This window comes from Cyprinus carpio, chromosome A20, assembly GCF_018340385.1.
Source record: "Cyprinus carpio isolate SPL01 chromosome A20, ASM1834038v1, whole genome shotgun sequence".
Classification (NCBI taxonomy): domain Eukaryota; kingdom Metazoa; phylum Chordata; class Actinopteri; order Cypriniformes; family Cyprinidae; genus Cyprinus; species Cyprinus carpio.
The window spans coordinates 11,230,222-11,247,791 of NC_056591.1; the positions used below are offsets into that span (position 1 = coordinate 11,230,222).

At 34.7% G+C, this 17,570-nt stretch overlaps 1 protein-coding gene across 2 annotated transcripts; it reads right to left on the reverse strand.

The window, feature by feature from the left end:
* Positions 1 to 98: 98 nt before the first annotated feature.
* LOC109069051 (protein-tyrosine kinase 2-beta-like) lies at positions 99 to 16,004 on the reverse strand. Of its 2 annotated transcripts, none has more exons than XM_042777605.1 (31): positions 15,853 to 15,991; positions 13,533 to 13,727; positions 11,103 to 11,281; positions 10,927 to 11,014; positions 10,759 to 10,838; positions 10,461 to 10,523; positions 10,320 to 10,374; positions 9,635 to 9,775; positions 9,466 to 9,540; positions 9,257 to 9,358; positions 9,030 to 9,162; positions 8,704 to 8,743; positions 8,485 to 8,513; positions 8,310 to 8,357; positions 8,098 to 8,192; positions 7,819 to 7,900; positions 6,608 to 6,708; positions 5,933 to 6,048; positions 5,090 to 5,190; positions 4,797 to 4,886; positions 3,716 to 3,920; positions 3,371 to 3,473; positions 3,211 to 3,270; positions 2,892 to 3,014; positions 2,544 to 2,693; positions 2,414 to 2,440; positions 2,265 to 2,289; positions 2,073 to 2,119; positions 1,850 to 1,984; positions 1,669 to 1,749; positions 99 to 1,485 (listed from the first exon to the last, which is right to left on the reverse strand). In XM_042777605.1, exons 2-31 carry the CDS (start codon positions 13,722 to 13,724, stop codon positions 1,249 to 1,251), a joined length of 3,003 nt encoding a protein of 1,000 aa, XP_042633539.1. In that variant the 5' UTR covers positions 13,725 to 13,727; positions 15,853 to 15,991; the 3' UTR covers positions 99 to 1,248. The 2 variants fall into 2 exon arrangements, with proteins under 2 accessions (XP_042633539.1, XP_042633538.1); XM_042777604.1 differs by having other exon boundaries at positions 100 to 1,485; positions 13,533 to 13,765; positions 15,853 to 16,004.
* Between the last annotated feature and the right edge of the window lie 1,566 nt (positions 16,005 to 17,570).

The window sequence follows — 17,570 nt, forward strand, 5'->3', positions numbered from 1 at the left end:
TATCAAGGAGTGCACACTAAAGAAATGAGACAAAGTGGTTTGTGGGTATACGTGTGTGTGCTGAGTCCGTCTTGGTACCACCCTGATATAATTTGAAGGGATGTTTAATTTTATTTAATCTCATGTCATTACAAAATGTGCATTTCTTTCTTCTGTAAAACATGAACCAGATATTTTCAGAAAGGTTTTATTTTTTAATCATACAGTGGAAGTCACCAAAAATGTCTGGTTACCAACAATCTTCAAAATTACTACTTTTATGTCCCTCAAAACAAAATAATTAACAACACCTTTTAAAGTTGTTTGCAAGCATAAAAACATAGTTGTGCATTATGTGATTCGCTTACATTGTTTTGGTCTACAATATAAACATATATTTAATAAGATGAGATGTCCAGAGGAATGTTGGGTCGTGTAGAAGATTTAGCAAGCTAGTTGTTATTAACTTTTATACAAGATTATTTCTCAAAAGAAGATCTAAAATCAAAGTAAACAAAAATTCTTGGGGGGTATTCCAAAAAGTAGGTTATGCGTCATAGCTGGGTTAGTTCATGCGTAAGTACATGGATAACCTCAACTTTCAGTTCCAAAAATGAGGTAACTTTCAGGTTATGTAAGTAGCTATAACTACTTGGTGTCTGAACGTATCCTGCTCTGGAGCTTATTTTATAGGTAAGTTTATTATTTCAGAGGTACTATTGATGAGGCTCCAGTGAAAAATGTTTTATTATAAAGCACTATTACAACATAAAGCAACATTTATTTTATTATTTTATTTTTTAAATTTTTTGTTCAATCAGTCTTAATCTTGCATTTACAAATTTTTATATTTAGCATCAAACAAACAGTATAATTGTTGTTCACAGTAATAAACGAAAACTAATTGAATATTAAAAGACAGCAATGCATTTTTGGAACAGTTTTCTTACTGTGAGTAAGAAAGCTTTGGGTTAATCAACCAAAAGTTCTGGGTATACAGTATGTGACTGTAAGTTAACCCTGCTTACTGGAATACCCCTCTGGCTTGCTTGGTTTTCTAAATCATAAATGTTTACATGAATCCCTTAACATGATATGACAGCAGTACTACAGTTGCCTGAATTTCTATTGGTTTCATGTCCCATACTGGTGTTGGTTTAGCCTTGTTACTGCAATACAATATTACACAGATAAATCAGTCTGTCCTATACTCAAGCTGTGTATAAGACAGTTGTGTATACTCAAGCCAGCATGTCCCAAGCTGCTCTTCTAGTCTGACAGTGAGTCTATGTCCTCAGGTTTGGGTTTGGCCAAGTTTGAGCGCACTCGGGCCTGGTCTACAGCATCTAATAGGTTCTTGGCATCCATGGCCAAAGTGTGGGCTGCTGCCAGCATCTGTTTCTTGCACTCTTCCTTTAGAGAGGTGATGGAATTCTGTTGGGCCAGCCGCATCTTAGTGATGAGCTCAGCCAAGTCCTTATTCAACAACTTCTGAGTGCCTTCAATCTGAGGGAAACATTTGTACTCTTATTAAAATCTCAGCTGTAATGGAAAAGTTTAAACTCACTTTTAGCGCCACTTAGTGGACATTTAACTTAGAAACTGCATTGATATGTCAAGTTTTACAAAACGTACAGACTTTGTATGAAATCAGGTTGCAGAAACACTTTGATACAGGGCAAATACTACCTCTGTTCTACAGGAAACATGCAGAGTTGGTAGTATATCATCCACACTGTTGATCAGATTTCTTAACGAGAGTCCGACAGTCTGCAGACAAAAATGTTAAGATGACAGTATGTGAAACTGTTGATGGAAATATTGACCAAAAATGGCATCAGATTTAAATCAAGGCTTTTGTTTTTGTCACCTTGACAGGAGAGATGTAATCAGTAGACGGCAGTGTGTTGATGTCGTTTTTTAACTGCACCACCACCTTCACCACGTCCATGACATACTGGTACACACTATCCTCTGAGCGGTCCAGCTCAGCTGTAGGTGTAGGCTGAAGACACATGAAACTGAATTATGATTCCTATCATTGTACTGTAGAGTCAAATATTTAGCATGTACAACCTGTATACTGTACATACCTGCACTGTAATTCTGGGTGGTTTTGAAGGAGGCTGACGGAGTTCAGCTTTAAGTGGATACAGGATACAGTCAGTATAGGAGGAAACATGTTAATATGGCACAAGAATTTGATTAATTTACTCAGCAAATACTGATATGTTAATTAGTTTAAATTTGTTAACATTATCACCTGTAAAATGCAGAGGACTTACCATAACTAAGTGGCGGTTCAGGTGTCTGATAATAAACAAATAATAAAAAACGTTTTTAAATAAATAATAATAATAATAAAAAAATACATCAGATATATGAAATGGAATGAAAATGTTATTGATGAAATGTACGTAATAAAAACACACACCTTTGAGTCTTGATGAACCATTGGGTCCTGAGAAAAAACAGCAAGCAATGCAATGTGCATGATAACTAATATTAAAGGCAAACCTATATTATCATACATAAGAGATTAGTAAATAGGCTTTCCTCCTTACCAGAAGCTTCTCCTCCTTCTTTAACCATTTTGTGTCCTCCTCCATCTGCTCTTTCTGCATCTTCAAAGTATCCTGCATGCGGTCCTTTTCTACCTGCCACAGCCGCTGAGCATCTTCCTTACTTGTTGGCCCGAAGCTGAACTCACCCTCCTACCCCATAAACACACACACAAACCTTCTGAGGTTCTTCTAATGAAATATTAATTATTATTAAAATAAAAAAAATTAAAAACTATTGTGAAAGCCAATTATTTAATTCTAAAATCAAATCAAATAATAAATAATAAAAAAAAAATAATGAAAACATAAAAAAACAAGAAGAAAATTTTGTAATGGGCTTAATTTTACCACAAGACTGAGGCGACGGGGTGGGGATGTGGTTATGGTGAGGATATTAGATGAGTCCACTGGTGACTGGTAATCACACGGGCTGGCCAGGTCTGGTGAACTGGCACATAAAGCCTCATTAAGCTGGTGAAAATAAGAGCAGATTATTTCAAACTAATATAATATATATATATATAAACTGTTACGATTTTCATTTATTATTATGCATACAATTTATAAAACATTTTTAAATGTATATACAGTTAAATATCAGAATTCAAGGATTGTTTATTCAAAGAACAATTTAGTGTTTCGTGTTTAAACAAAATGACCTCACTACCTGAAGATGCAGGCCAACACCAAGGGTATTTCCGAAGCGACTAGTATTGACTCTGGAAGGCTGAAGGAGGTGTAAACAAAATACACTGACTGTTAGCCCGAATGTGCTGCTGTAACTGAGTGTAAGAGAAAACAAACAGCACATGAAAGCTGACAGCTACCTTTGGTGGAGGTTCACTTAACTTGGCCTCCATGATCCGGGTGTTACGGGCTTTGTCTCTCTCTCTCTCCACCTCCAACTCCTTCTCCATTTGGTGGACATCACTGTTTAAAAGAGCAAGGTAGTAAAAACAATAGGAAAAGATTCATCTTTTTGACCAAAGAAATACAATTTCAGTCCTCTCACATAATTTACAACAAAAAAGGTTGCATTTTAATAACATTGATTACACTGCTAAGCGATCTAACTCAGAATCATCAAAATACAGCAGGTAATATTAGGCTTTTTTTTTTTTTAAATAAGCAAAAAAAAAAAAAATAATTTATAGATGCATGAAGGGAGAAACCTGATGTTGCAGGCTAGTTCGGTGAAGGTGGGTCTTTCGGGGGGGTCATAGCTCCAGCAGCGGGTCATAAGAGAGTACAGGGCAGGAGGGCACAGATCAGGTTTGGGCAGCCTGTTGCCCTGTTCCAGCTGGTTAATCACATCACGGTTGTCCAGCCAGTGGAACGGCTGTTTACCTCGACTCATAATCTCCCACATGCACACAGCTGGACGGGAGCAACACGAGAGGATAAAACAGAAGTGAGGGGGAAATCACATGGGAGGTTTGACAGACTTTTGAGCACTTTTTGAAGTCATCATGAGGGTGAATACAACTTCAGTAGCTCTTTTCTGAAAAAAATGCTAAAGCTGAAGTAACTGTGTTGGGATCATCTGCCCATGACTCTCTCCTTGCTTCAGTACTTTTGGTGGTGCATCTGAAGGGGCAGCACTCAAATGTGAAGCCATCAATCAGAGAAACTGAGTGAAAGCTCAAGATTCACAGAACATGGCAGCTGAGCTCCAGAAACTGAGGGGTCTCTGTCTGTTTAGTCATGTGTTGTTTACTCAGTGTTTCAGTGAGGAGCTACAGATGTAAAATCTTTTCATGGCTCAAGCTCAGTATTAAGAATAATATTAGTTAATTGAAAAAATATTGCAATATAGAAACTTTAATAGTTGTTTTATATCAATATGATTCTATGATTCTTGCACCAAGAAATTAGTTTAAAATGAATTGGCAAACTGTAATATGTTGAGATGGAAATGAAAGTCAGTTATTGTATGACAATTTGTATAAATTAAGTTTAATAGTGGCCCTGGAGCACTGAATAATGTTTGTAAGCACAGGATGGTTAAGCATGCCAAAACTGTAAAATGGATTCATAAAAATGAATTATGTGCCCTCTGAGAATTTTACATTGACTAATAAAGAGCCACGAAGGGAGTTTTAGAAATACTGGTTTCTAAACACTTTTTAAGACTTAATATATTTAAAGTATAAAATATATACTCAAAACAAGCGAGTGTCTGTCTAAATTAATGTAAAAGTGTCAGGTTCAATGGACATGTTGAAATCTGATGATTTTCTTCTATTCACTCACCAAACATCCACACATCACTGGCCGCGGTGAAGCGTCTGAAGTTAATAGATTCAGGAGCCATCCATTTGATCGGTAAACGAGTAACAGATGCTGCAGACATATTTCAAGGTAATGAGAAATTGCTATGCTTGTTAAACAGAATATAAACAACACAACAAACAATATTTTAGAAGATTTCATAACGTGACAGAGGAGTTTAGATGATTATAGCTGCACCAGAGAATGAAACAATTTATCATAAAATGATTAAACAAACTGCAACTTTTATGAGTGTGTAAAACAGCTGAGGTAACCTTTATAATATTCTTCATCCTCTATGTATCTGGAAAGGCCAAAGTCACCCAGCTTCACTGACTCAGGTGTGGCAACAAGCACATTTCGTACAGCTATGTCTCTGTCAAGCAGATCACACCAACACACACAACAAATGACATCAAGGAAAATTTCAATTCATTATCAATGTACGTAAATACAGTGGGGTGTGAGACCATGAAATGATCTTTGTTTTGTAGTTGAGCTTTTTCCATATTAAATTATATTATCCGCATAACAATTTGATTGAAAAGGTGGTTCGTTTGACATCATAATCGAAAAAATCATAAAAATATCATATCATCTGTTTATTTCCAGGCATGGTTTGGGGTCAGTAAGATTTTATTTTTAAACAAATTAATACTTTTATTTAGCAAATATTCATTAAATTGATCAAAAGTGACAGTAAAGACACAAAATTACAAAATTTCAAATTAATGCTTTTCTATTGAACTGTCTGTTTAAAGAATCCTGCAAAAATTTATCAATATTTGCACAAAAATATTACGCAGCACAACTGCTTTCACCAATGAAAATTATAGGAAATGTTTCATGAACAGCAAATCAGCATATCGGAACGATTTCTGAAGGATCATGTGATACTGAAGACTGGAGTAATGATACTGATAATTCAGCTTTGCCATAATTACATTTTAAAATATTCAATTGTAATAATATTTCACAATCAAATAAATGCAGTCTTGGTGAAGATAAAAAAAAACTTTTCAAAAACATAAAAAAATTGTACCAACGCCAAACTTTTAAATTTTAGTTTATACCAGATAGATTATAGAGAATGAAAAATATTGAATTGCATGTCACACCGGTGGACCATGTTCATTCCCTGTAGGTAAACAAGCGCTTTGCAGATCTGTAGGCTGAAGAGAACCAAAGTTAGGTTGGTCAAACTCTGCTGATTTTTTGTCAAGTACTTCCCCAGCTGTAAACACAAAACAAACATTTTTAGAGGAGGATTCATTTTTTTAATTAGTAAAATAAATCACTTTATTAAAGTGGAGCATTGCACACCATATAGAAATACAGGCTTTCTGCTGACCTGAGACTTTCTTAAGCACCGAGTTGGTTTATTAAATCATGCACATGTTTAAGTTCACCACAAGTTGACTGCTCAAGCCAGTCATTCTGACTCAGTGGTGTTGATTCATTCAATATTGAACTTCCTGTGAGTTTGTAAACAGTTTATGATGGTTTTACAGAGCCTGAAAAAGTTAACAGAGCCATATCTATTGCATTCACTTAACTGAGCTTGCTAGATCAATCACAGCAGTCATGGCAAATGGAATTACACTATGGATTGAAAGGGGATTTTATTGATTTAATTTAAAAGTTACGTAAACCCCTCTATCTCATATATTACCACTCTCCCCAAAATAATCACTTATAGTGACAACATTATCGGTCCTGCAATTTTACAAAAGATGTTTTGACATATAAAAGAAATAAGAGTGATAACATCCAGCATCTGGGGTGTTGTTTACCTCCCCGTGCTGACACAGCTCCATGACGATCCATACCGGCTCTTCCTCAATCACTCCTATCAGTCGCACTATGTTTGGATGGTCCAGGTTCTTCATGATAACTAGACAGGTGGGACATTAAAATCCAAAAAGAATACAGTTACTCAATATTATATTTTTATATTTGTATATTTTATTTATTAATTTTTTTTTGCTACATTTCAAATGTCTGTAATATAGATTGTTTCAATATCTGGGGCCCAGATTTTCTTAAAATATAACTAGGGTGGCCATATGTGCCGTTCATACGGGACACATCCTGGCCAGGATTTTTATATTGCCTAAAACATCCAAAGAAGTTTGACCGATAGCATGCAGGTATTGTATATAATCAACCAATCTTGACGCGTGAGAAGGTGAGATCTAAAGAGAACGATCAAAGTGATGCAAATACATGCACGTGTTTGTTCATTCGTTCAGCTTGAAGCGTTGCAGCGCATGATCAATAAATGACACCAAAGTACCGCGAGAGCAATTCAAAATCATAAGGAGGCGTCTGCTCTGCTCTCTAGCTCTCGTGATATCATACAGCGATCAATCTGCACAGTGCAAACAGCCAAAACCTGGATATTTCAGTTTCAATATAGAAATTCTGGCAAGGGTGCGTCCCATAAAAATGGCCCGTATGGTCACCCTAATAAAAACCCATTAAAAAAATTAACTACTGTATTATACAAAATTTCCAAATTTATCACGCAAAAACTATTTATTATTATTGCATCATTTTTTATATTTTAAGGATGAAAAAACATTTTTAATCACAATTTCTGCACAATAAAATATTTTAGCTGAGCTTGGCATATCTAGAAAGAACCACTGCTGTAGCAGAAAAATGCAGGAAAAAATATTTCTTGTGCATAATTTCTAATTAAGCCGTGTCAGATTAACATATTTATTCAATGTGTTTATGTAAAATACATAAAATTACAACTATAATGTTAGCCCCAGCAAGACAACGGAGTCTGATATTTTATTCTAAAAATATTTAAAATGTTATTTCAACCACTTTACCACACACAATACATCATTTGAGATATGCTAGAAAAGAATTACAGTTAAGAAAACAGTGACAGAATTCTCTGGTGATAGACACTCATTGTATATACACAAATTAAATATGTTGTGAGAATTTACTGTCTACAGTTGCAATAGTTGAGTTTTCATTCACATACCTGCTTCACCCAAAAACTTCTCTCTGACATCAGGTGCACATTCCTTACAGGTCTTCACCGCAACACTGACCTTCTCCCCATTCTAACCAATACAAGTAAAAAATATTCTATTAAAAAAATAATATTGATAATCATATTAGGTAAATTAAGTCACTTAAGATAAGATTTGCTAATGTTATTGTAAGACATCTAACACCATTATGCTAAATGTAAAAGAGAAAAAACAGATTTGACCTACAAAAACAACATCACATGTCTAAAGTGTCTAGTACTGCTTGCCTTTTTCTGATAAACTCCTTCATGAACCTCCCCAAAGAAGCCTTCACCCAGCATACGTTTCAGGATAATGTCTTTCCTGGAAAGTCCAACCTTTGCTGTTGCGAAACACATGAAAGCACATCAGTACAAACAATAATAAGTAAGTGCACGATTTTACAGTGATACTGACCCTGAAAACATAAAAAAAAAAAGTAAAAACATTCCATGCATACCAGGTGGAGGCGGCTTTTCATCTGGGATTTCACAGTATATATCAGAGTCTGAAAGATAGATTTGATGTTATCTCATTGTCGTGAACTTCATAATGTTATGAACTTATCATAATTCAGTAAATATTAAGCTGAATGTCTGACTGGGATTGTATCTAAAGGAGGGTCTGATACTCACTGCTGTATCTGAAGCTTTCTGTCTTCTTCCTAACAGCAGGAAATAGTGAATAGCATTAAGTACTGTGAAATTAAGTATTTAAGCATGTAGGTCCAGCTCCATGTCACTTTTTAAATTATTCCATAAGAGATCACTTAAGAGTTATAGCAATTAATATTCATTCTGTGTTGTAGTCCTGAGGGGAAGAAAACAGAGACAGAGGAATGTTGATGTACTCACCCGGAGGGAATTTCAGGAAGAGAGTTGCGCAACTGCACACCTAAGACAGCGAAGATAAATTTCAGTTTGCAATCCCCAAACCCACATTAATCACAAAAGACATGATTCAAAACGAACAACATTCAGAAGAGCGCTGCCATAAACTCTCAGCATTTCAGAAAACTTCTAGTCATTTATCTGAGATTATTCCAGATGACAATAATTTAGAAAATAAATAATGATCCATCCTCTGGAAGCAGTTCACACAAGTTTCAACTCTTTTAACTGACACTTTGTCAGAAGAGTATTGACATTCACAGACATACAGTACATAAACTGGAGCTTACCTTGGGGAGATTTAATTTTATTTGGACCAGCTATCAAAGATGAGTCTGTGTGGTTAAGCAACCTACAGTAGCCATCGATCAGATCTGCCATGTTCTCCGCAATGGCCAGAGACGCCACACTGATGGAAAAAGGCTAGGAATGGAAAAGTTTATGGCTAGTTTACTACAAGAGTGGCATTGTGCAAATAAAGTTTAACAACCTAATACTGAAGTGAGAACATTCTCACCTGTTTGGCACCCTCAATTTCGATAAGTAACAATGTCTTGCCATCACGTTGTGTGTTGTACTTGATACTTCGGATCTGTCTAAATTCAGCAAGGCAGACAGCCTGGTGAGAGAAAATGAAAATGGCCTTGAAACAATTTGGACACTGACAACTGGCATGAGATTAAGGAATAAATACAAGATTGGAAATAAAAGTATGAAGTTGCTCACGATGGAATCTGTTTTGGTACGTTGCCGAATGCCTTTGGGACCAATGACTAAATCCACTGCTAAACTCCAACCTTGCTGTGTAGATTAAGTAGGACTTTAGTAAATTAAATTTAGTACATTAAAATCTTCCATTTTGAATAAACCCCAACACCTAATCTGAGGAATTTACCACTAGGTCACAAGGGAATATTTCCTCATCAAAGTTGGAGAATTCTCCATAGGTCTCAAAGAACTTGATCATACACTCGTCCTCCTTTAGTAATGCATACTGCTGAAACGTCTGCTGGATGAGCTTCCTGAGTTGCTTAGGCTGTTAAAACCAAAATATTACAGTTTAGATGTAGAATTTCAGTGTGTTAAGATCTCATAAGCTGTCATATCTTTATTTTTTTTTGTTTATTTTGTCAGGGTCCTGATCACCCAGATTTCCATCATGATCATTTCCATAATGACCAACACAATCTACGAAGAGCAGCGCAAAATTAGTGTCTGCTTTAAGACATATTTTCAGAGCATTAAATAATGGTGCAAATACCAGTAATTTGACGAGCACAAATGTTAATAAATTGTGTTGCGTGTTTCATTTTAAAACTCTCCTCCCATAAACTTTGCATTTGAAAGGGAAACTCCTACAAATGTATATTCAAATGGTCAGCCTAAAAAAAACACTGTTTGTGTTGGCGCAAGCTGTTAGTAAATTTTGCCCTATATGTTTTATTGGTAAATGGTTGGTAATTTGAATTATCATTGGTTAAGGAAAGTCAAACACAAACAACTTAAGTTTAACTTAACTTAAATCAATAAAATTTCAATACAATATTGGCACTGCAGATAAGTGGAAAAACAAATCTAACCTTCATCCTGTCAATGAGGCTCTTAGGAAAGAACAGGTCCAGACCAACATCTTTTCTAAATGAAAAAAGCAGCAATATTAGCAAAAAATAAAAATCTCCTTTTAAACATTACTTTTGTTCAAATTAAAAACATGAACTTACTCTAGCAAGTCAAAGTTGGACTTTTTCTCTAGACCTTTGGCATTCATGTCTTTATAAAACCTCCTGAAAGACAGAACAAGCCACATATGTGATGCAATGCTCTGAAATTACCTCACAATTCAATAATATTTGTTAACTAGAGTAATGTAAATTGAATTATTGAATCATTGAACAGTGCTCATTTTAGTTCTAGGATAACTAACACTGGAAATATATACTCAGTTGCTGGTCATGAAGTGGAATGCACTGGATAATCAGACAATATCAATAAAAGCAAACAGACTATGTCATTTGTTACCTGATCTCCAAACAGCCCAGCTGAAGAGCCATGCCATCGCTAACTTTGCTAGCATGATGCTGCATGTAGTCACAGCGCACCTGGCAGAAGAGGAACAGTATTTACATGAACTGACCAACAAAATGTGTCTCTCAAAAAAATCTCTCAAATCTGGAGATGTTTGCTGACCTGTTGATAGAAATACAAAAGGAACGTCCTGTCCTCTTTTAACCTTTTTATGAAATCAGCAGGAATGTAGCGAATCCTAAGATCATATCTGAAATAAAACACACACACGCATACATGAAAAATTCAAATAATGGCCAGCATATTGGTGATATATACTCCCTCCCTCACTCCCTCACCTCCACTCTGCCTCGGCGTGATGGCTCTCATAGCGTTGCTCAACCTCTCCTACAGTCAGGTCTGGATGAAGCCAGTGGAGCTCCTCAGATTTGAGGTGTTTGAGCCTAAGCCCAAAGCATCCTGGGTTTTGCACATTTGGGCCCAAACGGCCACTGATCAGAATAGACTGGATGATAGTCTGATGGACAAGCAAAATACCAAGTGTTCAGACAAGGTATTACAACATTTGGGATAATTTTACTAGAAATGCCATGATTCAGTTTTTCCAGTCAAAAAGTTTGGGGTCAGTAAGATTTTTTTTACTTTTATTCAGTAAAGGTGCATTTAAAATGATAGTAAAGACATTTATACTATTATAAAAGATTCCTATTTCACATAACTGCTGTTCTTTTGAGCTCCACAAAAATAATAAGCATTATATCTGTGCTTAACATGGATAATAATAGAAAAAAAAATGCATATGCATATTATGCACACCAAACGCATATTAATTAATTAATTACCTTTATTTAACCAGGAAAAAAGACTCACTGATATTAAAATCTCTTTTACAGGAGTGCCCTGGCCAACATAGGAAGCCAAGTTTGCATATACAAATAAACAACCTAGTTATGACATACAATAGAAAAACAAACATACCAACATATAACTAATTAAAAACAATTACACATTATTAATTCACTCTCTAGATTACGTAGTAAAAACTTAAAAAAATTAAAAGACACCAAGTTTTGTAACTTCATCTCCTTTTGGAGAAGACTGCAATCTGAAGTGGCGGCATATTTTAAGGAATTTTATACTAAGCTCAGTTCTGACAGGGGTACGCAAAGATTATAATTCGATTGAGAACGTAATGAGAAATTACCAGGAGTCCTTTGAATGAAACAACAGAGATAAAATGGCAAATAACCCAATATGGCTTTATATATCAACAGATACCAATGCATTTTTCTCTGAATACTCAAAGAAGGCCATGCAATTCTTTTGTATAGTTCACAATGATGAGCCGAAAATTTACAATCAGTTATAAATCTCAAAGCACCATGGTACAGAGCATCCAAGAAGGCGTGAAGGTAAGAGGGGGCATGCTGATAGACTACATCCCCATAATCGAGAAACAGTAGAAAAGTAGCAGATACTAATTTCTTCCTCACATTGAATGAAAAACACAACTTATTTCAAAGTAAACCCCTACTTTTTCTTTCATTTTTTTCCTCAAATACTTAATGTTATCGATAATAATACCCAAGTATTTGTACTCGGATACTGAAATAATTTGACTCACCTGAGAAGTCAGAAGAACAATAGAGTTTTCGGAGAAGTTTTACAATTTGAAAATCACATACATTTTGTTTTTTCAACATTTAAAACAAGACTCAAAACACAAAACATATTTTGGATAATATCAAAAGCAGACTGTAAAGAAGCCACAGATTGTTGCTTAGAGGGGGCTGATCAATAAACAATAGTATCATCTGCATAAAAATGGAAACTTGCATTATCAATATTAAAATCATATATATATGACACAGACCCCAACACAGATCTTTGTGGGACTCCCTTAACAATCTCCAAAGGATCTGACTGAACACCTTCCATCTGTACACATTGGGTTCTACCCTTTAAATAAGCAATGAACCATAAAATAGCATATGGTTTAAAATAGTCCTACCCATCTATTTAATAATATGTCATGGTCCACAGTATTAAAGGCCTTTGATAAGTCAATAAAACGACAAGCACAATGCTGTTTACTAAGGAATCCAAAAATGTCATTTAAAACTTGTAGTACTGTCACCTTTATGGAACCTGGATTGTTTAATAGACAAAATATTATGGCAGTTATACTGTGTCAACTGTTTACTAACTACATTTTCCAAAAATTTTGAGAGAATAGCGAGCTTTGATATAGGTGTATAGTTATCCATTAAAAAAGGATCACCCCCTTTTGACAGGGGAACAACAAATGCTGATTTCCAAAACATAAGGCAGTCGAGAACCATTGGTTATCACGGCATTTAACTCAAAGGTGCATGCTTATTAATAATAAATATAAAACTATTATAAAAATAGTCCCAAGCACAATCAACATCTGGAATTAAAATAATTGTATCCCAATCAATTTAAGCAAGATCATATAAGAGAGTTTGTTCATTTTAAATATTTAAAGAATGATTTCTGAAGGATCATGTGACTGAAAACTGGAGTAATGATGCTGAAAATTCAGCTTTACCATCACAGGAATAAATTGCATTTTAAAATACATTAAAATAGGAAAACATTATTTTCCATTGTAATAATATTTCACATCATGACTGTTTTTTTTTACTGCATTTTTGATTAAATAAATACAGTCTTGGAGAACATAAAACACATATTTTAAAAACAAAAAAAAAAAAACATTAAGTTTTAGGGTAGGGTATATATACCTTGATCTGCCATGAGCTGTCACATTTAACCAGTTTGAAGTTTTTGCTAAGGTTGCTGCTGCTGCTGAAGCACACTTTGATGATCTTCACAGGACCGCCATCTCCAACAGGACCAAGGTCAGGGCTTTTGAAGCCCCCATCCCAGTCCTGGGTGGGTACGTTCCAGGAAAGGGTGCTTGCATCACTCGCCATGTCCTCAAAGATATCCACACACCATTATACAATCATCTCATCTGGTAGTAAGGCCAGTTTGGAAACACAAGAACAGGGTTTTTTTTATAGTTATTTGAACCATGTGTGGCATGTGCTAAGGCATTTTCCTTTTATGGCATTAATGGCAATGGTATATAATACTTTTTTACACTTTTACTATTTTGTCTAAATAAATTACAAATAAAAAAGCAGTCATTTTAGAAGTGAAAAAAATAATTTATGCAACATTGTAATTTACAGCATGATAGCATGATATACACATAAAAATAAGGGAAATCAGCATGCACAATTATATATACAATATCAACGGTTAAAATACTTTTAAAAACTCTAAAATCATCTGATCACTAATATATGGTTCCCGTATACTGTGCATTACTATAGTATAAGGCAAACTAAAAAAAAAAAAAAAACCTTACCAGATTCAAAAGCCTTCACACATACCATTCATTTACTTCAAGACATCCATTAGACCAACATTTACACCATGTTTGCTGACACTGGTTGTGTTTCTGTGCTCAAATAATTATAATTATAATTTATAATTATAAATAATCTCCCTGTCCTTACCTCTCTGTCTGTACTCACTGGAATGCAGATCTGATATAATATGGACTGATGTGCAGTGGTGTGTCACATACTGTTCTGAAATGATCAGAGGGTGTTTGACATAAAATCTAAAGGAGCAGCAAGATGCTAGTTTAAACAAGGTTTATAAATGTATGTAGGGCCTGTTTTAATGTGTTGATTGCCTGAGGCAATGAATTCCTAGAAGTAAGGCTACACATCCTTTTTAACTTAAGCATGACTCCATGCTACCTGTATTCGTAAACAGGCAACTGAACATGCATCTTGTGCAATGCATGCATATGACAAAACCTTTGCGTTAAATACCGTGAGATTAATTATAATCCCTTATTGTTACTATTTTTTGACTAATTTTAAATTTTTTAATTGTTTCAGATTTTTTTTGTTTCAGTTTTATTTGTTTTTTTTTTGTGACCTTCATTTTAAGTGACTAATCATTTGTTTACACAGGGCTAACGTTTCAGTGTCACACTTGACTAAGTGGAAATTGCTTTTAAAGTTGGGTTAATTAAAAAAAAAAAAAAAAAACAGACCAGAATGACTTGACTTAGTTGATCTGAAATAGTTAATCTGTACTAGATAACAAGTAGGTGGGATTTGACCTCGTAGTTTTTGCAAGCTAACACCAGCTCCAAGCTACAAAGCACACAGAGAAAACAGGACTAGAACAAGGGAGGAGCCCTACATGTGAAAACAGATTTTTGTTTATCTGGAAAAAAAAGTATTTCAATGTTAAATTCTAAAACAACAAAGATAATACATATTTTTAGTAGTTAATTTTATGTGTCTAACATTATTATTATTATTATTATTATTATTATTATTATTAGACATTTATAATTAATTAAATTATATATAGTTCCAATTTTTTAAAAAACATATATGCCCTGACTAAGACCAGGAGGCAAACAAACAAATAAATATGGATACACTCTTGTGTTCTGTTGTTATTTTAAAAGTTGATGTTCTAGTTGATTTTCCCCATGCACCTAAGTAATGCTTAGCTTTTAAATATATAATTGCATGCGGTTTCCAGAAACATAATCCTCCTTACCCAAAAAAAGACAAAATGCAGAGGTACTTTATTGTCTTGCAGTTGTCACTTAACAAAGGGTGAAATACTTAGTTCAGAAACTGACAACCTTAAACCCTTCTAAAGACATAATAAGCACTAAGGCAGACCGCACTATTAATTCCTAGATAGCAGGTTTCGTGGAGACAGTGGAATGCGCGTGCACATAACTGTACCAGCGGAGACTTGCCCTCCCAAAACACACACATATTGCCTTCATATATAAACGCACGTTAAAAGAGTTATAATATAAAGTTATGTCTTATAAGTAATATTATATCGAGATATAACGACACTTTTGGATCTTTCTTGGATACATTACACATTTTGTGATTTAATGAGTAACTAAATATTTGATTAACAGTTTGACTAGCCTATTCGTGTAAAAACAGCTAGTGCGATGTTTCGCCCACCGCTGTATTCAATTACGTTATATTGCTCACTAACCTTGCGAAGTTGTGCTCTTGGTTTTTTGTTTTGTTTTCCTATTTCCTTAAAGTTCCCCAGTCAAAGTCCAGCTCTCAGACTCAGGTAGACAGAGAGACGGCTGCTGAAGCCACTCCCTTCGTTTGAGTGCACTTCCTATAGGTGAGAGCAAACGGTCACCACCAATACACACACACACGCACGCACGCACACACACACACACACACACACGAGTAGAAACTCCCATCCAGTTTGCAAAAGTCATAATATTTTTAACAGATAATTCATGAGAAATGCTCAAATGGCAGGAACGATACAAAAATTCCTACCTAATTTTCCTCAACTTTGAACGTTTCCAACAAATAAGATTGTTTACAGAAACATTTTATGGCGTTTGCAAGCTCAATTCGTGTTTTTTTTTAGACACGACTGACATCTAGTGACTACTATAGGCTAGGAACAACTATTTTAGACTTTGCCGCAAAAAGTCAGTAGGCCAATTACCTGAACTATAACTTACTTTACGTTACTTTGTGATTGTTTACACTGTAGCCTCATCAAATAATCATTAGTGATGTGCAATGTAATTTTACGCAACACATTTGAATAGGAGGAACTTTTTTTTTTTTTTTTTTTTTTTTTTTTACTTTATCGTCTAACATTAGCATTGGTTGATTTTAAATTCCCCCTTTGTCTAGTGTTGTTATTGCTAAATAATTTAAAACTATTAAAAAATGGTTTTCTGTATTAGAAATAAGTTATAAATGTTAGGTGAAAAATTAAACGTAAACACTTAGCATTCAAAAAATTAGAAATGTATAAAAAATAGAAATGTAATAAATAAATATAAGTACAAAATTAAAGCTATAGAATAGAAATATAAAAAATAATAAAGTTTACAAAAGCATATAACAAAATTTGTAAAAATAATAATAATAATAATTATAAAAAAAAATTACAACTTTCCAAATATTAATAAATAGTTTATAAACTAAAACAGCACTGCCATCAGCACTCTTGGAATGCTGTAACTGTTATGGGTTATATGTTAGTTCATTACTCTGTATTGTCTGTGAATAACTCCACAAAGTTCTGCAGCAAACTTGAATTAGTCATTGAACCGCAAACTGTCTGCCTCAGTAGATGGCAGTATATTCACAGCAACGCTGGAAAAACATCCCTTCATCCTCTGTAATGAAAAAAATTAAATAAAATAAAAAACAGCTGAACATAATTCTTTGTGCAGTGTCTAGAAAATGACAATATGGTTGATTTCCTGGTCACAGTCATTGCATGGACCTTTAACTTATTTCTGACAGCTTGACCCCTTCAGGATGAATGAAGCTTGCGTGAGGGACTCCAGTGCTGTGGGCAGATGGAAGTCACACTGATCACTCGTTAATAATCAGACTGTTTAATGTGCAGAAGAATCACAATAGACATGCTCATCAAGGGCAGACACATTTTACAGAGCTTCCTGCTTCACTTAGGCTACCATTTCTATATTCTACTTTAACAATATTTTTGTCCCACAGTTTTAAAAGTATCATCTGTCAGTTCCATTCTTAGATCTTTGATTTGTGTCTGACTATATAATGGCTGCTAAATTAAAGCTGTTCCTGCATCAGAGGTTGTGCATGGCGGTAACTCCACCAAGGAGAATTCCAGCTGTTTAGCTTTAATGGGTTCCGTTTAAATGCTCATTATATTGATGGTCACACCTATTGCTCTTTTTGCTG

Bases quoted from the DNA above. Each gene is read 5' to 3' on its own strand.
- LOC109069051 (XM_042777605.1), bottom strand. From the start codon at position 13,724: ATGGCGAGTGATGCAAGCACCCTTTCCTGGAACGTACCCACCCAGGAC. The intron at 11,282-13,532 runs GTATATATACCC...CTTGTCCATCAG, and splicing joins ACAGCTCATGGCAGATCAAG to ACTATCATCCAGTCTATTCT. The intron at 9,359-9,465 runs GTGAGCAACTTC...TTCTCTCACCAG, and splicing joins GTACCAAAACAGATTCCATC to GCTGTCTGCCTTGCTGAATT.